A 21,418-nucleotide genomic window follows, 5' to 3' on the forward strand; every position below is an offset into this window, starting at 1 on the left:
ATAATAAAGCATTGCAATTCCAAACGAGCTTGGGATCCCCTGTTGCCAGAATCTGCCTATAGGATGTAGAAATGTCACGCCCTTTTTGATCTTCCTACATAGCAAAGTGTGATTACTCTTAGCCTTCATTCACAGATTGAGTCAAGGGTTAGTTTTAAATAAAGGGTCATAACTTTCTCTACCTGAATATATTTTTTTTGGACAGAAAGTAAGCTTCAGTCCTGTCTCAGCAACTGGTGAGACCATCACGGTATACACATCCCCGCAGGGTATCTCCATAACATCACAGAAACTGAGGCCAGCGCTTGGGGCACATGTGAAAATGCCTTTGGAACCATAGAGGTCGGTGCTGTAATTGGCAGAGCCCCTGGAGGCCTGCCAGTGGATCCGGATGCCATTAGGGCCCAGCCTATATAATTTCACCCCCAAAGGGCAGCAGGCACCTGAAGGATAAAACAAACATCACTATTTCATCATCACCACAAATCTAGCCTCTGTTACTATGGGAAACAGTGTAAGTGTCCTACTCTAAATAACAACTGATTAGAGCAAGATTTGAGAGGCTATCAAGTTCCTTCTGTACTGGGCCACGTGATTAGAGATCCGTGTGTAAGGGTGAGGTGGGGCGTGAGTTTTCAATAGAGAACAATGGTGAGTCCAAGTACTTGGCAGATATGAAGGGTATATGACTCAAACTTTATGAGTCAAATACACAGAATCCTTGTCAAGATCCTTCATAACATCCTACCCATAGTACCCATAATATGATTTTTGTTGTTGTTGTTTAGTCACTAAGTCATGTTTGACTCTTTGCAACCCCATGGACTGTAGCCCACCAGGTTCATCTGTCCATGGAATCTTCCAAGCAAGAATACTGGAGTGGGTTGCCATTTCCTACTCCAGGGGATCCTCTCAACCTGGGGACTGAACCTGTGTCTCCTGCAAGTCTCTCTCATTGCAGGCAGATTCTTTACCACTGAGCCACTGGGAAAGCCCATAATGATTTTAGTGGGATTCAATTTAGATATAATTAACTGCATTCAGCTTTAGTTGAAAAGACCTAAATTTTGCTGAGCTGAGTAACATGATCCTTGTTGCTGGTCCACACTTCATCTGTGCTTGCTGACTGGGTACTTTCCCTTTTTCCTTTACTGAATACCATGAGCAGGCCACACATTAGGGTCAAGTGGTGGATTCCTCAGTACGCAAAATGAAGATGTTATTGCATAATAATTTTAAAAATCAATTACAGATAATTAGGTCCCTTTGATTCATTCTTTTAAAAAAGGTTTTTTAGATGTGAAGGTAAGCAGTAGACCATATTTCCAGAACTAGATATCAAGGTGAGAATTTAGGCAGCAAATCTAATTAAAGAAATTATAAAGCAGATTACATATGTGTTCTGGGCTTCCCTGGTGGCTCAGATAGTAAACAATCTGCCTGCAATGCAGAAGACCTGGATTCAATCTCTGGGTTGGGACAATCCCTTGGAAAAGGGAATGGTTACCCCTCCAGTATTCTTGCCTGGTGAATTCCATGGACAGAGGAGCCTGGCCGGCTACAGTCCATAGGGTCGCAAAGAATTGGATACTACTAAAGTGACTACTCCAGTATTCTTGCCTGGAGAATCCCATGGACGGAGAAGCCTGGCAGGCTATAGTCCTTGGGGTCGCAAAGAGTTGGACATGACTGAGTGACTAACAAAAGCACACAAAGCAACTTAGCACATAGCATGCAGCAGGCTTTAAATGCTTTCACATCGTAATCATTCCTATTTCTCTTACCAATGAGGAAACAGAATCAGGGAATAAGATAAGGCAGGACAGTTTAAGAAGCCATATCTTTAGACTCCTAAGTTGAAGACTCACTCTACTACCTTTGGGATGGCAACTTTTTATTTTTTAATTTCTTTCCTTTTTTTTTTTTGGTCGAAAGACGTATGGGATCTTAGTTCCCCGACCAAGGATCAAGGATCAAACCTGAGCCCCTTGTAGTGGAAACATAAAGTCTTAACCACTGGACAGCCAGGGAAGTCCTATGAAAATTACATTACAACTCTCCCACCCCATGCTGCAGAACAGATGCAGCTAAATGGTTGTGGTACTCACGCTCCCATTAAGCCTGAGAGGCATCCCATTAATCTTGAGAGGTTTTTTTTTTTTTTTTTTCTGAAACAGTGCTCTAAACAGCCACTGTAGTGGACAAGAATCATACCAGTGAAATCTTATTTGCTAACCCTGTACCACTCCTTACTTCCCCCGCCATTCCCTAATTGTTTGGTCTTTGTGAAGAACAAAATGCAATACTTGCTCTTGAAGCCTGTTAAAATAAGATACCATAGAAGAAGCTGGAGTGGTTTAGAAGAGAGGGGTAGTAGCACAATAATATTGAGAAACAAAAAATTCAAGCCAAATAGTATATGTGATCTAAATGCTTTCTGAAAACTCTGCCAGACTGAGTTATTCTGTGCTGTAAGTAGCTAGGTCATATAAAAACCAGGCCTTCTTTGAGAGAAAGTACACTTGAACCTTGTTATCAGGGAGTTCATTCACCAACTACCAACAGGGTTTCCCCGGTGGCGCTAGAGGTAAAGGACCCGTCAGATGCAGGAGACAAGAGACACAGATTTGATCCCTGGGTTGGGAAGATCCCCGGAGGAAATGGCAACCCACTCCAATATTATTGCCTGGAGAATCCCATGGAAAGAGGAGCCTGGCGGGATACAGGGCCACAGTCCCATGGACAGAGAAACCTGGCAGGGTACAGTCCAGGGGGTCGCAAAGGGTCGGGCACAACTGAAGTGACTCAGCACGCACCAACAGAAGCCTCTGAAGCTTTGAGGTTCTGAATCAAGAGGAAAATTGCAAACATTTAGAAAGTAATCTGAATTTACCATGCAAGCTTGGTGGAGAGGCAGCATGCTTTTAAATGAGATGGAAGGGCTATGTCTGGATCTATAATAGTCAAGGTCCCTGTTGATACTCTAGAACTAGAGTCTAAATTTCACTTACTAGAGGAATAACTTTGGTAGGCGCAGTCCGCAGTCAACCCAGTGGCACTAACTGCTTTTACTGCCACTGTGTAATTGATGCCGCATGCGATGCATCCCAGGAGGCAGTGGTTCTGATGGGTGTGACACTTTGACTGTCCCATTTGTGACTGCAGAACTGTCACATAGGTTAGGGCCCCACTCCCAACAGTCCAGCTCACGTTGATTACTGATTGAGTGACCTGAGTTACCATCAGACTGGCTGAGCAGCACGGCGCTCAAATGTGGGAAAAGAAAACATTGGGAATTTATTTCCACTAAGGGTTATATGTGAAAAACAACCAAACATGGTATTCTGTCTGTTTTAGTCAGTATCCTAGATTCCTCAAACCTTTAACTGTTAATTAAAATATCCTTAATAACTATAAATGGAACACAACTTAAAAATTGTGAATCACTGTATTGTGACTTACATGACACTGAACATCAACTATACTGCAATAAAAATTTTTTTAAACTTTAAAAATGTCCTTTTGTTAAGCAAAATCTCATTCTCTCTGATACATTATTTAACATCATTGTATATAGCAAGTGCTTTCCCCAAGAATGAAGTTCACTAACTGGCTGTGGGTAATTAATGTGAGGTTCTCCCCAACTTTTTTCAGTATAAGAAAGAAATTCTTTGTTGTTCTTCAGCTTTAATGATTCCAGTTGCAAATTTCAGTGCAATGGTTGCATTTACCTCTTCTCCTAATATGTATGATCACATTTGCAATAAAATGTGTTTTGCCTTTCTCATGCATTTCATAGTACATAGTTGATCAGTCAGTTCAGTCGCTCAGTCATACCCACGGACTGCAGCACGCCAGGCCTCCCTGTCCATCACTAACTCCTGGACCTTGCTCAAACTCATGTCCATCGAGTCGGTGATGACATCCGACCATCTCATCCTCTGTTGTCTCCTTCTCCTCCTGCCCTCAATCTTTCCCAGCATCAGGGTCTTTTCCAATGAATCAGTTCTTCGCATCAGGTGGCCAAAGTATTGCAGTTTCAGCTTCAGCATCAGTCCTTCCAATGAATATTCAGGACTGATTTCCTTTAGGATTGACTGGTTTGATTTCCTGACAGTCCAAGGGACTCCCAAGAGTCTTCTCCAACACCACAGTACAAAAGCATCAATTCTTCGGCTCTTAGCTTTCTTTATAGTCCAACTCTCACATCCATACATGACTCCTGGAAAAACCATAGCTTTGACTAGACAGACCTTTGTCAGCAAAGTAATGTCTCTGCTTTTTAATATGCTATCTAGGTTAGTCATAGCTTTTCTTCCAAGGAACAAGAGTCTTTTAATTTCATGCCTGCAGTCACAATCTGCAGTGATTTTGGAGCCCCCCCAAAATAAAGTCTGTCACTATTTCCATTGTTTCCCCATCTATTTGCCATGAAGTGATGGGACCAGATGCCATGATCTTAGTTTTCTGAATATTGAGTTTTAAGCCAACTTTTTCACTCTCCTCTTTCACTTCCATCAAGAGGCTCTTTAGTTCTTCGCTTTCTGCCATAAGGGTGGTGTCATCTGCATATATAAGGTAATTGATATTTCTCCCAGCAATCTTGATTCCACTTTGTGCTTCATCCAGTCCAGCAGTTCTCATGATGTACTCCGCATATAAGCTAAGTAAGCAGAATGACAAGATACAGCCTTGACGTACTCCTTTTCCGATTTGGAACCCAGTCTGTTGTTCCATGTCTGTTTCTAACTGTTGCTTCTTGACCCGCATACAGATATCTCAGGAGGCAGGTCAGGTAGTCTGGTATTTCCTATCTCTTGAAGAATTTTCCAGTTTGTTGTGATCCACACAGTCAAAGGCTTTAGCATAGTCAATAAAGCAGAAATAGATGTTTTTCTGGAACTCTCTCATTTTTCGATGATCCAGCGGATGTTGGCAATTTGATCTCTGGCTCCTCTGCCTTTTCTAAATCCAGCTTGAACATCAGGAAGTTCTCAGTTCACGTACTGTTAAAGCCTGGCTTGGAGAATTTTGAGCATTATTTTGCTAGCATGTGAGATGAGTGCAATTGTGTGGTAGTTTGAACATTCTTCGATATTTCCTTTCTTTAGGATTGGAATGAAAACTGACCTTTTCCAGTCCTGTGGCCACTGCTGAGATTTCCAAATTTGCTGGCATATTGAGTGCAGCACTTTCACAGCATCATCATGAGCATCTGTAATTCCATCACCTCCACTAGCTTTGTTCGTAGTGATGCTTCCTAAGGCTTATTTGACTTCACATTGCAGGATGTCTGGCTCTAGGTGAATGATCACATGATCGTGGTTATCTGGGTCTTGAAGATCTTTCTTGTATAGTTCTTCTGTGTATTCTTTCCATCTCTTCTTAATATCTTCTACTTCTGTTAGGTCCATACGATTTCTATCCGTTATTGTGCCCATCTTTGCATGAAATGTTCCCTTGGTATCTCTAATTTTCTTGAAGAGATCTCTGGTCTTTCCTATTGTGTTGTTTTCTCTGCTTCCTTGCATTGATCACTGAGGAAGTCTTTCTTATCTCTCCTTGCTATTCTTTGGAACTCTACATTTAAATGGGTATATCTTTCCTTTTCTCCTTTGCCTTTCACTTCTCTTCTTTTCTCAGCTATTTGTAAGGCCTCCTCAGACAACATTTTGCCGTTTTGCATTTTGATATAAAACATATCATAGTTGATATAAAAGCTTATAATAATATCAAAGTTTTAAACTTATATAAAAGCTTAAAATATTCTTAGCCACCTAAGGGTACCACAAACAGTTCTCAACTCTTCAAAGACCCATTATACAGCATATAGGATATCTGGAACCTTCCTGCATATTTGGCATTGTCTCTATTCTGCTGCCTTTTATGTTTCAACTTATCTGGTCCAAAGTGCCATCTATCGTTATATATAAGAGAAAATAAGACCCAAAGGCTTTAAGTAATTTGCTGTATTTCATTCACACACAATGTTATCAAGTAATAACAGCTTTCTTTTATCAAGCTCCTACTGTGGAGCAGGCACTATGCTAAGTGCTTTGCAGCATAAAAAATGTAATATTCACAACCACCCAATGAAACCATTATCCTCTTCTACCAATTAGGAAACTGAAACTCAGAAAGCCTTTTTTAGAGAAAGATTTGAAAGGGCTGAACCAAAGAAATAAATAATAAGCCAGCTCATTTGGTCACTTGTTAGATGCTTTGGTAGATTATGTCATGGGGGAATATGAAGTCAAAGAAATGTTTCTCCAGAGTCAGTGGATTCCTCCTTTGATGTTGGTGTATGAATATATTAGAGCCTTCAGATGATATTTATATGGAACCTGTGTTGAAAGTTTTCTAAGACTGGGGCTCTTTGAAAGGCTTCTCTGAGTTGAATGTATTTCTATCACACTTAGGGTAAATCGAGTGATAAAGTTCATGTCCTAAAACAATTCCTAAGGACCTCACTGGAACTTAAGGTTCAAGTTGCAGTTGCTACATACCCATTTCTTTCTTTTTTTAAATTAATTTTTATTGGAGTATAGTTGTCTTACAATGTTATGTTAGTTTCTACTGTAAAGCAAAGTGAATCAGCCGTACATATACATACACCCCCTCCGTTTTGGACTTCCTTCCCATTCAGGCCCCCACAGTGCATTAAGTAGAGTTCCCTGAGCTACACGGTAGGTTCTCATTAGTTGTGTATTTTATACTTAGTATCAGTAGTATATATATGTACATGTATATATATATGTCAACCCCAATCTCCCAATTCCTTACACTCATTTCCCCTTTCCCCCTTGGTATCCATACATTTTTTCTCTACATCTGTGTCTCTGTCTGGGCTTTGCAAATGAGATCATCTATGCCATTTTTCTAGATTCCTCATTTAAATGATATTATACAATATTTAGTTTTCTCTTTCTGACTTCACTCTATATGAACCCTCTAGGTCCATCCACGCCTCTACAAATGACCCAGTTTCATTCCTTTTTCTGGCTGACTGGTATTGCTCTGCATCCCACTGTATGTAGCACATACCTGTCTCCAGAGGCACACTGTAGCTGGGCAGGCTCCGTCCTGCGGGCGTCTCGGCCACGGCGGTGACCGAGAACAGTGAGCCGCAGGGCAAGCCGCCCAGGGTGCAGGACTCTCCGGTGCTGCTGCACTGGTGCGACCCTTTCTCTCCGCGGGCAGTCACCGTGTAAGTGGCCTCATCATTAGTGGATTGCCAGCGCACGTTAACCATGGAAAAGTCATCCTTTGAAATGTTTTTTATTTCAGGACTGCAAGGAGCTAAGAGATTTTAGATTATGAACTGAAACAGAGTCAAGAAATATCACACGTGACATTTAGTCTAAAACCTGTTTTCTCCCCTAAATGAGATGATTACTTTCAACCATACCTTGTGCTCAGGCCAAATTCCTAGAGCCTTTGTGTGGAAACCTTGCTGACATTGACAGATGGTATTAGATTCCCATATCGTTGGGCTAACTGGAAAATGTTAAGGAGCCATTTGAACTCCAAAAGCAAAAGTAATTAAGACAAACATTTGCACCTTCATGGTGTGACTATAGGCAGGTGCCCCAAAGCTAGGAGGATGTGAATGGCTGAGGTAGTCACCAGCCAAGCCTTCCACTCTCCCCAGGGTTTCCTGTTTCTTGCTGTCCTCTTTCCCTCTTCCACCTTCTCTTCTGCCTCTCCTTAGCAAGAGGGGCTCTCAGGGTCCCTCCCAAGAGTCATTAATGGCAGTTAACCATTTTACCATACTTGCAGAATGCCTTTCCTGAGGGACATAGAGGTGAGCCACCCAGACATCGGTGAACAAAATCCGTGCTGCACCATACCTGTGGTTATGAATTGGGAAGCACATGATGTATTGCTGCCCCGGACTTCGCTGAAGGAATACACCGTGATGTTATACTTGGTGTCACACTCTAGAGCAGAAAGCGTGCAAGCCGGAGCAGTGTCGTTACACTCAACCACACTGAACCCATCCTCAGCCTTCGTTTCATAAAGTTCAGCGCCTCGGACGGGAGACCAGACAATCTCTGCCCTGTCACTGGACACCAGCACGGGGTTAACGTCACTAGGACAACAGGGAGCTGGAAGCAGGAGTGGAGAGAAGGACGTCAGTGCAGGGGCCGGGCTGTCGGGGGGCAGTGGGGCCCGGCGTCTCCGTGCCCAGGCGTCTCGGAAGTCACTCTAAGAATCTCCCACAGGTCTGTCCAACTGGGACCCTGGCCTGACACCCACTACATAGAGCACAACTTCTCTCTGCATGACATTCAAGGTTATAACAAGCTCTACCCTATCGACACATCCAGCTGCCCCCCACACCCGCTGCCTCACCTGACTCCTTAGTTCCCCACCCAACGTGCATGTCTTTTCCCTATGTTTCAGAGACTGGGTCCCTTCTACTGGAATGTGGGACCCTTCTCCTGCCTGACAAAATCATATTTAGTCTAATTTCTAGATCCTATCAGTCTTTCCAGACACGAAACTAGATAAAACTAAGGGGTGGAGGAGAGGAGGAAGCATTACATTAGTACATTTTAGACGAGCCCTACATTACCTCATGGACGAATTGTGATAAATGCCTAAATCATATGGGGTTTCTCTGGAATGCTCTTGCTCCACCGACATTGCTTTCATCCTTAAAGATCCAGTTCAAAACCACTCCTTCTGGAAGGCCCTTGAGACCTTATTGATGGCCTCCGACTCCAAATTCCAAAGGCACCAATTAATTATTTGATTCCCTCATCTTGATAAAAATATATGTAATCCAGCTAGTATTGTTATTTATATAGTTGTATTATTGTATTCTTATTTGTACATATAGTTAGTTTTAAGTCTCTCACTCCATTCATTCTTTAAAAATTGAGCATCTCCCATATGCCAGTCACACTATGATCAACATTCAGGATGAAAAGATGAATGAGATATAATTCCTGCACTGTAGAAGGCCCAAGTCTAGTGTAGGAGAATAATAGTAACAGCAATAAAGCTGCTAATAAAAATATTTGCACTGTGCTTTTCTCACATACAAAGACCCTTTCATATTCATGTACTCCTGATTATTTGTCCCATTTTGCAGTGGTGGATACTAAGGGACTTAAGAAGGTAGACATCATTATTTCCACTTTACAAATGAGTTAGTGGTCAAGTTAGGACTTAAGTCCAGGTGTCCTACTCCAGAACTCTCTACACCATGTGGCATCCTTGCCATTGCACCTCTGTCTTCTGGGCTTGGAGAAAGAGTGAACTCTGAGACCTAAGGATTGCCTCCCCTTCAGCATCCACAACAGGGATGAACAATGAGTAGATCTGGATGGAGGGTTCAATTTTTCAGAGCAAGCTTGAATAGCAACAATTTTTCCTTTCTGCTCACTCCTAAACCTTGTATTCTTGTTAAGGTTGAGTCCACTTAGTCCAAAGTCCCCAGGAAAGAATGTGAAAGAAGAGATTCACTTTCCATTCTTGGACCAAGCATGACTCCCAAGTAGTCTAAGTCAAGGAGTGGAATGGTGGTCCCTTCTGCTACTGAGTTTAGTGAACTCAGAACTCCCTTTACAAGCATCAAGCACAACTCACCTGTGGTATAATTAAACACATCACCCAAAGGACTCTGCCCTGCCTTGTTATAGGCAAAAACACTAATAAAGTAAGTGAAGCCACACTCAGATAAGAAATTGCACTGGGTGAGGGAAGTGTTGCAATGTACTTCCAAGCCATCATCACTCTTCACAAAGGCCACATAGTAATCACCCAGATCCACATTGGACCAAGCTACAGACAGGTGGCCAGGAGGATCTTCTTGGATTGCCACTTTTCCAGGTGCACAAGCAACTGGGAAATGAAAAATAAAAAAGAGTGTGAGAGTACTACAAGAGATTTTCTTTGCAGCTTTGCATAGTAGCTGTTCACTAAATGTTAGTTCACATTCTCAAAACACACAAATATTTCTAAACTGAAGTGTAGACTTCCACATATGCATGTCTTTATCTCTTTGATAAGAACGAAAGAGGGAGGATATCTAAACACATATTCCAAGCTATAGACATTCCCTGTTTATCTTAAAGAATAGCTCCTACCAGGCCTAGGTCTGTGAAACATGTTGAAAATAAGGGGCCGCACAGCTAGAGTTGTGATCAAACTGGATCTTAGTATATTTACAACTTTACAAATGCAAAAGAAAATAGACTGATTAGTGAAGGATCTGGAAGAGGAAACAGGCCTCCTAATTTTCAAAGTGCTTTTTCCAATGCATGAGATCTGGTTTCACGATCAACATTATTCAGACTCATCAGAATGTTCAACTCTATGCTTTCATTTAGAGTAGGCTTTTGCTTTCATTTGTTCTAGAGCATTCTGGAACATTGTCATGTAATTATTTGTTTCCCTAAGGTCAGTCACTTGGGCTTGCCAGCCCCCCAGTGATCTCGCTCCTGTTTACATACCGGTTTTCAAAGTCACTGCTGAAGTTGATCTGCTAGATCCGGCATCATTACTTGCTGAAACTGAAATCAGGTACTTGGTTCCACACTGGAGAGGGTAGATGGCGCAGGAACTGAAAGCTGTACTGCAGCTCAGCCTGGAAGAGTCACTCAAAGCCATCACGGTATAGTTGAAAGCTCCTTCTGTCGGTGCCCATGAAACAGATGCCTTCAGAGCACCACTATCAAAAGAGACTTGAATGTTGGCAGGAGTACCTGGACCTGCATTTTTGAGAAACAATTGATACTTTGCAGTAGACTCAAGAACCAAAGTAAGATTTGGCCTAGCAATATGTGGAGCTTGGAGGATGAAATACTCCATTAACAGGATAATTGCAAGTGTACAAAGCATAAAACTGGGATTCATGGTACCGGAGAACTGGTAATACATCCACCATTAACTATGCAAACTCGTAACTAGCTATGACTTTGCCAGGTTATTTAATCTTCTTGTTATTTATTTTTTTAATGTGCAAAATTGATCTAATATCAGTCCCTAGCACATATAAGTGCTGAATAAACATATTTTGAGTTTTTTTTTCAATTAATTTATTGGGCTATGCCAGGTCTTAGCTGTGGCGTGTGGGATCTAGTTCCCTGACCAGGGATCGAACCTAGCCCCCCTGTATTGGGAACATGGAGTCTTAGCCACTGGACCACCACGGAAGTCTCAATCAACATATTTTGAATATGTGAATGAGTGAACACACAATCTGATAAGTGATTGAAGTAATTAAATGAAATTATAAATATGACGGGCTAGGAGAGCCAAGTGGGTATGTCATTAAGAGGTAGATAAAGTATTCTATTATAGATTGATAAAGTTAGATTAGCTTCAGCAGCATTTCTTCTTTACTTTTGATACATGCTAAGACATTTAAGAGCTTTTAGGTCCCTGTTGTTAAAAGAAGAGCAGACTTCCATTCATTCTAAACCAAAGGGAAGGAAGGAAAGTGTAAAGTGTGATGGCCACACAGGAAGGAAGTTTTTTATTGTCTCCAAAACAGTTTCCTCTATGCTTAAAAGTAGGCCTTCCTTTCCTCAGCGTTGTCCTCTTCAAAAAGCTTGAGGAGTGCTCTCCTGGGCCGGGAAAGAGAAAAGTTGGCCTCAGTTCTCTGGAATCTGTGCTATAATAAGGCCCACCTCACAAACCTTCAGTTCAGTTCAGTTGCTCAGTCACGCCCAACTCTTTATGACCCCATGGACTGCAGCACGCCAGGCCTCCCTATCCATCACCAACTCCCGGAGTTTACTCAGACTCATGTCCATTGAGTTGGTGATGCTATCCAACCATCTCATCCACAAACCTTAGAGAACAGCTTATGTGCAGAGACTAGCACCCTTCAGACACATATGGTGGGGTGGGGGATGTGGGATTAAACAGGAAAGGCTCTGTGTGAGGAAACTGGGACTCAGCTTGTCCTCCGCAAGGCAGACACGAGCCATGTTTCTCCTGTAGGCCGTCTTGAAAGGCCCCTTCTTCTGCTATATGGTCAGCTCATCTGCAGAGGCAGATCTCCTCTGGGGTAATGCTGGGCCCAAGGCTGGTAGCGGTCATCTGCAGTATTTCAGGACAATCTGATTTTCCCACATGGGGTGTGGGAAGCACCAAAAAGACATATGTCAAAGTCTTCACCCCTAGTACTCCAGAATGTGATCTCATTTGGAAATAAGGTCCTAGCAAATGTAATCAGTTGAGATCATTAGGTTGATCCTAACCCAACATGACTGATAACCTTATAAGAGAAATTTTGGGATGCCCCTGGTGGTCCAGTGGTTGAGAGTCCACCTGCCAATGTGAGGGGAAACAGGTTTGGTCTCTGGACTGGGAAGACTCCACATGCTGTGGGGCGACTAAGCCTGAGTACCACAACTACAGGGACCTGTGTGCTCTAGAGCCCGTGCTCCGCAATAAGAGAAGGCAGTGCAATGAGAAAGAGAGCCCACACACTGCAACAAACAGTAGCCCCCACTTGCCACAACTAAAAAAAGCCTGCATGAAGCAACAAAGACCCAGAGCAACCAAAAATAAATAAATAAATAATTTTTTTTAAAAGATAAAATTTGGACACAGACATACACATACAGGGAGAATGCCATGTGAACATGAAGACAACCATCTACAAGCCAAGGAGAAGGGCCTGGATATACCATTCTCTCACAGTTCTCAGAAGGAACCAATCCTGCCAATTTCTTGCTTTCAGGCTCCTATGCCCTCCAGAGCCATGAGATAATAAACTTCTGTATCACCTAGTTTGTGGTACTTTGTTGTGGCAGCCCTAGCAAACTAATACAGAGTCTAAGTCTAAGGTCTCTAAAACTTTTCAAAACATAGGGAAACAAGTGAAGAGGAAGGCTTTAAGAGACCAGTCATCTGCAGGAGATGGCTCTTCCTGTTCCCCAGCCTGATGTAGATGCTCCCCTGAGCCACCCTGTGCCTGTTAGATAGTTAGTGTTAGTCACTCAGTCATGTCCGACTCTCTGCGACCCCATGGACGACAGCCCACCAAGTACCTCTGTCCATGGAATTTTCCAGGCAAGAATACTGAAGTGGGTTGTCATTCCCTTCTCCAGGGAATCTTCCCAACCCAGGGGTCGAACCCAGGTCTTCTGCATTGCAGGCAGATTCTTTACTATCTGAGCCAACCAGGGAAGCCCCCCTGTGCCTGTGCATTCTTCCGTCAAAGAACCTGTTACCCAGAAATGTAACCATTGATTTACACATTGGCCCCTCCTGGGACACAATCGATTCTTCGGGTGTAGAAATCATGCCTTATTTGATTTTGTATGCTCATCAGCTAATGATGCCCAGCATATAGTAGGCCCTCAATAAATGTCTGTGGAAGGAAAGAATGAGTGAATGCCTTGGAAGAGGCCCAGGGAGACTGGTTTATCATAGACATCCTAACTCACCAGGCCCATCATGAATCACCTGAGGGCCACCTTATTATAATTTCTCCCTAGAGAAGTATTATAAAAGGCAAACCCTTCCCTTCCCCCTACATTTCAGCCTTGGCTCATAGACAAGGCAACTTTCACTGCCTCCCAAACTTAGGCACTGTTGGAGAGGACATTTCTGTTTTCTTTCCGCCTTTTCCTTGGACATCCTCAAGAGATGAAAGAATTAATCTGATTGGTGAGTCTGGCATCTATTAGGCTTCATTGTGGACTTCCCTGGTGGCTCAGTGATAAAGAATCCATCTGTCAATGCAGGAGACGAGGGTTCAATCCTCGGGTCGGGAAGATCCCCTAGAGGAGGAAATGGCAACTCACTCCAGTATTCTTGCCTGGGAAGTCCCATGGACAGAGGAGATTGGATGGGCTACAGTTCATGAGGTTGCAAAAGAGTCAGACACGACTTGGAGACTCAACAACAGGCTTTATTGTCAGAGGATGGCTCACTCTGCCTCAAGAGAAGGAAAAATCTCCCCCCTTCCCTCTCTCTCCCTCTTATTCTTTGGGCTCATAGCCGCAGCTCATTTTGGGCTCCCAGTTATCATGCAGTAGGAGGCCCTGGTTGGGTCTCCCTGGAATAGAGATGGTGAGAACACACACCGTGCTCCAACTTCTCGACCTACAGCTGGAGGAGAGGTAATGGGAAGCCCCATGTTGGCCTCAGGCCTACGGTGAGGGCTTTGGGAAATATGTCTGAAATATCAGTTCTCACCACAGCAGGAAGCTTAAAATTCTCATCATAACAGGAAGTTTATTTTGCTTGCTGCTATGTCTCTAAGGTAATACCACCTCAAAATTTGGACACACTCATTAAATGTCTGCTGAATAAATCCTTGTTTGGCCCAATTCTTTTTGTCTATATTCTTGGTCTAAACCTAGGAAGGGACAAGAGGTAACTGGAAAACCTAACAAGAATTGTTTCCTGCTGTGTGATATTGAACACGTATGCTGAATCAGCTACAGGGCGGTGGGGTGAGGTAGACATGGGGTTACGGTGCTCTGTGTACTCTGAGCAGCATTTCTTTACACATGCAGAGAGCATTGAAACTACTTGGGAGGAATTGCCAAGGCACTATAAATAAGCTCATAATAAGTTTAAATATCTGCTGCCAGCTGCTCTGTGCTTATCGCTTATCGCTGCTCTCAGCGGCTGCGATGCACAGCCCTTCTCATTAACCAAAAAGGAGAACGACTGGGGCTGAGCTGAGACGTCCTTACTTGTTCTCTGATTGCAGGTGGAGTCATCCCCGGGGGTTCCATTGGCATTCCATGCATAGGCCTTTATGGTGTAGAGAGTTCCTGCGGCTAAACTGGTGAATGTCAAGGAGGTGTTGGTGGTATTCTCTTTCCATATTCTACCCAAACCATTAGCTTGCATAATGGACACAGAGAATCCAATGGCCATATATACAGCTTCCCACTGCACAAGAATAGAGTCTGAACTTGGAGAGCTTACTTGTAGAATAGGTGCCGCCAGTACTGCAAAGACAAAAACATGTGCACTTGGCATTACGAAAGAGCGATCAAGGATAATTCAAATTTAGGAATAGGAAATTTGAGCTTGATTATCCATATTATGAAAAAAGTATTTGCTTTGCAATAGGATTCATGTCAGAGTTGTTATCACTGTTATTTAAATGTGTATTAATTACGGATGACTCAGCAGATGACTCAGAGTGGCAGGTGGCGCTAGTGGTAGAGAACCTGCCTGCCAATGCAGGAGACATAAGAGACGTAGGTTCAATCCCTGGGTGGGAAAGATCTCCTGGAGGAGGATATGGCAACCCACTCCAGTACTCTTGTGTGGAGAATCCCATGGACAGAGGATCCTGGCAGGCTACAGTCCACAGGGTCTCAAAGAGTCAGACACGACTGAAGTGACACACACAGCAGAGGAATGGGGAACACAAATTCTAATATTAGGCATACCTTCAACTGGAAGTTGGTAAGAAATTAGATAAAACCTCTTAATCATAAAATAAATTAATAAGAGAAATGATAATTTCTACTATTTTAATGTGCACACAACCTTTTAGAAGTATGCCAAGGTATAACTTCATCAAACCAATTTAAGTCATGCTGATGACAAACTCGAACTGGTTTTATTTCCAATAAGTCAAAGAGCAGCAAAATCACTCCTACGTGTTCATCATACCCCATGGTCTTCATAGATAACCGAAGTTAAAAACAGAAATCTCTTTTTCAGAGATTTTAAAGCAGGGATGCTTTTAACAATGCCCCAAAATGGGTTTTCTTTTCCAAAGCATCTGGAATTTAAATACCACCTCCTCCACAGTTATTTGAATTTAAAAAAAAAAAAAAGTCACTTGGTGGCTTTCACTTCTGGGCCCTGAATCATCAGCGCTCACAAGACAAAGAATTACATCATACATTTGCAGCCTCAGTACAAGTGATTCAGGTCACAAGCAATTGCTCAGTAGAGGATGAGCATCCAGCTACCTGTCTTTGCCTGTTTTGGAGGTGATGCCTGGCTTCTCCCCGCAGGACTGATGGATCTGATGGTGATCTGGTACAAGGTTGCAGCTTTCAGGCCAGTCACAGTGCCTGGGGAATTGGCCACCATGGTCTCAATGACAGTGTTCCCGTCTTTGGCTGTGAGGAGGTAACTGGTAGCTCCTGGCACTGTAGCCCATTCCACAGTGATACTGTTGCTGATTTTTGAATAAGCTTGATCAATAGTGGGTATTTCGGGAACTAAAAGAAATTTTGAAGATGTACATTAGGTAGAGTACCTAAGGATTACTTCTTTCATCATCTTACTCTTCAAACTGTCACTCTCTTGCCATCCTTCAGATATAAACTGTGCCCTTATTTTCCTGATCAAGAAAAAAAAAGAAAGAAAGATGAAAAAAAAAAAGGGCAAAGCTACTACTTTTCAGAAGAGAGTCAGAAAGCTCAAAGTTCCCATTCAGGAATGGAATTTCAAAGAGGTTTTTTTCCAGTTGCCTCATTTTGTACTTTTAAAACAGTTGAGTAAGAATGGGGAATATTTTTGAGAAAGAACTCTGAGGGGAGGGAGAGAGTAAGGGAGGGACTTCACTCTGGAGGATTCTACCCCAACTTGGCATCTTGTGAATCCCCAGCCTGCTTTGTCCCTAATCTTGCCTCCCTGCCCCACAACTGTGCTCTACTGCCTCCAGTGATGGTCCACCTCCATCCCCCATCCCTGCCGTAGCTGTGATTTCCATTAATGCACTTTGCACACTTCCCAAGAGGTATTTCATCTAACGGAAAACAAGGGAGAATTGAGTTGTTTCACAATTGCTCCATTGTACTGTTTTAATATTATCAGAGTGTAACAATTTTCAGATTCTTCTATATAAAATATTTAAAATTAAACTTTATTCTCTCCTTCTCTATCAAAATATCTGCCCCAGAATAAGAATGAGTTGCTGTGGTCCCTCCTCACCTGGACCTGGCCATGGTTTGCCAGGAAGCAATGAATGCTTATGTCATGAGTTTACACTAGGCATTCCTATACTTTGGGAATGGGGTAGAAGATACAACATGGCAATCAGATTGCCTACTCTGCAAAACTCCACGGACACAAAAATGCTCTAGGTGTAGGAGGTCCAAGCGGAAGAAAAGATCAAACCAAAATTGCTGGGTTTTATGTTTAATGAACTGCAATTGTGGGCTTCCCTGGTGTCTCACTGGTAAAGAATCTGCTTGCCAATGCAGGAGATGCAGATTCGATCCCTGATCCAGGAAGATCCCCTGGAGAAGGAAATGGCAACCCACTTCAGTATTCATGCCTGGGAAATCCTACGGACCAAGGAGCCTGGCAGGCTACTGTCCATGGGAGCGCAAAAGAATCCAACACAACTTAGCAACTAAACAACAAGAACACTGCATTTGCTGGGTAAGATCACTGTATGCCAAATTCAAAATTAAAGGGCAAAACAAAACTCTAGGGCAAAGAGGAGAAGGACAAAGAGGAGAAGGAGTAAATAGAGTGTGAATGTGTGATTTGCCAGTATCAACTCCCTCCAGCAGACCCCCACCTGCCAAATCGCCTTGTGCATGACACAGACAACCTTCTCTTTCTGTCCCCATGGCCAAGAGAGCTGGCTTTGGCAGCATCTCAGAAATAACCATGCTGCAAGAATGGACAAAGAGTCCACTGTGCACTGGCCAGACATTCCTTGAACATCACCCAGGACTGTCTCCTTCTCCATCAAAAGAAAACTCTGATGGCTTATATATCCTGGGGAAAAGTTTCAGGGGTTCATCTTAGCCATTTGCCAGCAGAAGCTGACTCTGCAGGAAGCGCCTATGTCCCCACCTCCCCCTGCAGGACAGAAAGCCCCCACAGGGGTCTCACATTCATTCCTCCTACACACTCATCCCTTTTCTGCACCCCAGTTACTTGTCCTTGCCTAGTCCTTGGCCTTCTTTCCTCTGACTTGTGGTATCTCTCAACCTCTGCTTTTCCTTTGACCCCATTATTCATCTTATGTCCTGTTAGCCAGTCCTGCTCATTGCAATGGACTGATTTCCTGGACAACTGACAACCAAACTAGACATTGCTGTGACAGTGCCTTCATGGAGTGGTGCATTCGAAAGGCATCTAAAAGGCTGGCATGACCCAGACTATCTCCCACAGGCATGTCAAGGAGCCTGAGGGCTCCACAAACTCTGTCCTACTGAATTAATCTGGGCGGGGCACAGTTGCCCAGCATAGTAGTTCATAAAGCCAGTATCAGCAGGATGAAACACAGAGTTTCATGGCAAGAAAACAGAAAAGGATTTAGAGTCCAGAATGCTAGGTTTGAGCCTTGGCTCTGCCACTTGCTTCTGTCTGTGAACGTGTACTGGAGAAGAGCATGGCAGCCCACTCAGCATTCTTGCCTGGAGAATCCCAGGGACGGAGGAGCCTGGCGGGCTGCAGTCACAGGGCTGCAAAGAGCTGGACATGACTGAAGCGACTGACCACACATGCATCAACATGTACAAGTGATTTCACCTCTTCTAGCTTCAGTTTTCTGTCTTGAATATACGGAATACTAATAATTCCTACATTTTTGAGTTTACTTTGAAATGTAAAATATCTGCATCTTAAGATTGTAAAGATTAAGTGAAATAGTTAATGTAAGGGCACACTGGAAGGCAGGAAGGGTTAGTGTGAGTGTGTGTGTGCGCGTGTGTGTGTGTGTGTGTGTGTGCGTGCGTGTGCGCGCGTGTGTGTGTGAACCAGGGCTAACAAATTTTGGGTTTGGAAAAGCCAGGCCTCATGGTACTGTCATGGGGGTGGGGGTTGCTACCAGAGGAGGTGGGATTCTGGAGGGTCTGGGGTAGGCACAGGCTGGAGAGACAGAATGCCTGTTTACACATGGCATCTAGAGCAGCATCTGACCAGTAATGGCAATGAAAAAAGATCAACACCACTGTACTATGTTTCCCTTAAAAGATATGAGATTGAGTAGGACGTGTAAGTCTCCATAAATTAGCAGTGGTTCTTCACTCTTCCTTAGTTCTATATTTGGCCCACTTACTGCATTGATGAAAGAGAAAAATTTATTCCCTAGATTTGCAATCAACCAAAAGTGAAACCCTTTGAGTCTCAGCATCTGTGCATTCTACCAACTCAGAGATCTAAATTATCCCAGCTGGCCCCAGTGATCAGACACAGATAAGTAGCTGATGCCAAGAGCCCAGAGAAAATCAAAATACACACACACCAAATGAAACCTCCTATGCAGTGTCAATAAAACACTTTGCATCTGTTGAAAAGATAGGATGAATCAATAGACAGCATCATCAGTATCTCAGTCTGTCCCATTCCTTCTCTCAAATAGTGTGGGTAGTGGGATCGAAAAGGGGCCCATTTTGAGGGCTCAGCATGTTTGGGTGTTCTGGGACCCTCTAAGAGACAGCAGAGCTAGGTTTCATCCATTTAAAGGCCACTTATTATTTTAAAAATTACTTCATATATATGGCCAAATAGTTCTTCTCACAGCTTCCTAGTCATCCCTGAAGGTGTCTTAAAAATAAGTAAGAATAAAGTGTGACATAGTAATTTTTAAAAACCTATTTTATAAGCACAGATTTTTATGGCTCAGTCATAAATCTCTATCGCACATTTTAATTGCTTTATTTACATTTCCTTTTCTGTGGAACGAACATAATAATAAATAAAAACTGTTCTTACTTGTACTGAATTGCTGAGAGAGTTTGTGATATAATTGATATTATAAATCTCTGAACATAAATTTCCATTCTAGGGACTTAAATTTCTAAAATATATGAGCCAGGAGAAGCCTGTAGAGAAATAATCCTTGCCTTCAGTCATTTATTCAAGAAAAATGGTGATAACATCTTCTAAAAGAAAGACTTTTTCTAGCTCTGGGTTATCATTGTCTATATTTTATGGATGCAATATTAGAGGTATAAAATCTTTTTTATTAAAGTAGAGAATCTTGAAATTTTGATCAAAACTGTTTCTAGCTCTCTCCTCTAATTCCTTAGAAGACAAATAAGAAAACTTACATAAATTAGGCTCTTCACTGTAATTTTGTTTCTTTGACTGGAATGATAATCATTGCAATATTTTACTAATGGGTAACTATGTCTGAGAAAAATCTATGACTGCATGACTCTATACAACTCAAGATGAGTATCTTATGAGGATGTATCTTTAAAGTTTGATCGATATATTTGTCTTACCAGTTACACTCACAATGTGAGTGCTCAAAAAATGTTGAATATTTTTCTTGGTATAGCCTTTCTATTTTAGGGTAGTATAAGAATTAACAGTGGAAATGAAAATGAAATATGGGTAGGGTAAACTTGCATTTCAGGGAATGTTACCTGTTTTTGTTGGAGCAACCTGAAAAGAAAAGTTTAGAAAGTTAGAACTGTAAAGAAAAACACCATTTGAGGAAATATAAAACTTAAATCAAAGCAGTAACACACTTAGAACAACGTGTTTATACATAACGTGAGCAATCTTCCAATCCACACACAGCAGCGATTTGCACAAACCATTTCCCAACACTAAAATCTACCAGAAAGCAATCCTAAACAGAATTGAGAGGCTGGAGGCAGATCGTATTACTATTTCATTTTCCTTTCTGAATCTACCTAGTGACTAATTCAGTAACTGCTGACAGATTTTTTAGAAACCTTTGTCCTTAAAACATAATGATATTCTTGTCTCCTTTCACTAGTAAATTGCATTAAATTTCAAACACACAAACATATACAATCTTGGTATGGTCCCAAAGTATTTTGATTTCTATCTCTCCACCCCCAAAGCCTTTAAAAAAAGAGAAAGACATTGAATGTATCTTTTTCTCCCCCCTAAATAGTTGCAGGTAGGTCAGAATGGTGAACTCACCATTTTAAGGCAGATAAGACTGAATCCAACCACAGACAAAAATTTCACCGGTGCACCAGCCATCCTGTTGGACTGAGCACTCACATGGCACTCAACACAGTGGGCAAGGTCCTTCTTGGTCTCCAGGTGGGCAGCACTTTTGGTTGCTGGGATGTGGGGCTGCAATGCTGGACACAGACCCTGGAAGTAGCTCCTCCCCTTCTGTGTGGAGCTGACCTGTAACTAGGGGCACTTGGAGACTGGCAGGTACAGGTATTGCAAAGGCTGAAAAAAAGAAGAGAGTGGAAGTAAGCCATGCCAAGCGGGCCAAAAGGCTACTGTAACCTGGGTGTAGAATGCTCTCCTTTTCTGTTAAAATTTTTTTCTAAATAAAAATTTAACAAAGCTGTATAGAAATTATTGACATAGTGGAATGACTATTTTAAACTTGGGGATTCTGACCAGTTTTAATTTCTTCTTTGTCATCTTTATTTGTTATTCTTTCTGTTGTTTCAATGCAAAGTGATCAGTTCTGCTGTTGCCTGGTGCTGGGGGGACTGGGGAGATGTTGTTTATGGGTACAAACTAAAAACTAGTAGAAAAATATATTTTGGGGATTTAACAT

General features: G+C 42.5%; 1 protein-coding gene across 3 annotated transcripts in view; it reads right to left on the bottom strand.

Moving 5' to 3' along the window:
- FNDC7 (fibronectin type III domain containing 7) overlaps positions 1-21,024 on the bottom strand; it is a 31,698-nt gene extending 10,674 nt beyond the window's left edge. Inside the window, exons 1-10 of one of the 3 annotated variants that reach the window (XM_043447116.1) lie at positions 20,815-21,024; positions 20,286-20,304; positions 15,915-16,169; positions 14,673-14,933; positions 10,464-10,721; positions 9,598-9,852; positions 7,851-8,108; positions 7,045-7,299; positions 3,012-3,266; positions 183-443 (exon numbers count right to left, since the gene is read on the bottom strand). In XM_043447116.1, coding sequence (XP_043303051.1) covers positions 183-443; positions 3,012-3,266; positions 7,045-7,299; positions 7,851-8,108; positions 9,598-9,852; positions 10,464-10,721; positions 14,673-14,933; positions 15,915-16,169; positions 20,286-20,304; positions 20,815-20,877 — 2,140 coding nt within the window. In that variant the 5' untranslated portion in view covers positions 20,878-21,024. The remainder of the gene's footprint in view (positions 1-182; positions 444-3,011; positions 3,267-7,044; positions 7,300-7,850; positions 8,109-9,597; positions 9,853-10,463; positions 10,722-14,672; positions 14,934-15,914; positions 16,170-20,285; positions 20,305-20,814) is intronic. The other 2 variants (XM_043447124.1, XM_043447131.1) reach the window with 2 other exon arrangements.
- Positions 21,025-21,418: the final 394 nt, after the last annotated feature.

This window comes from Cervus canadensis, chromosome 2 (assembly GCF_019320065.1).
Source record: "Cervus canadensis isolate Bull #8, Minnesota chromosome 2, ASM1932006v1, whole genome shotgun sequence".
NCBI classification, from domain to species: domain Eukaryota; kingdom Metazoa; phylum Chordata; class Mammalia; order Artiodactyla; family Cervidae; genus Cervus; species Cervus canadensis.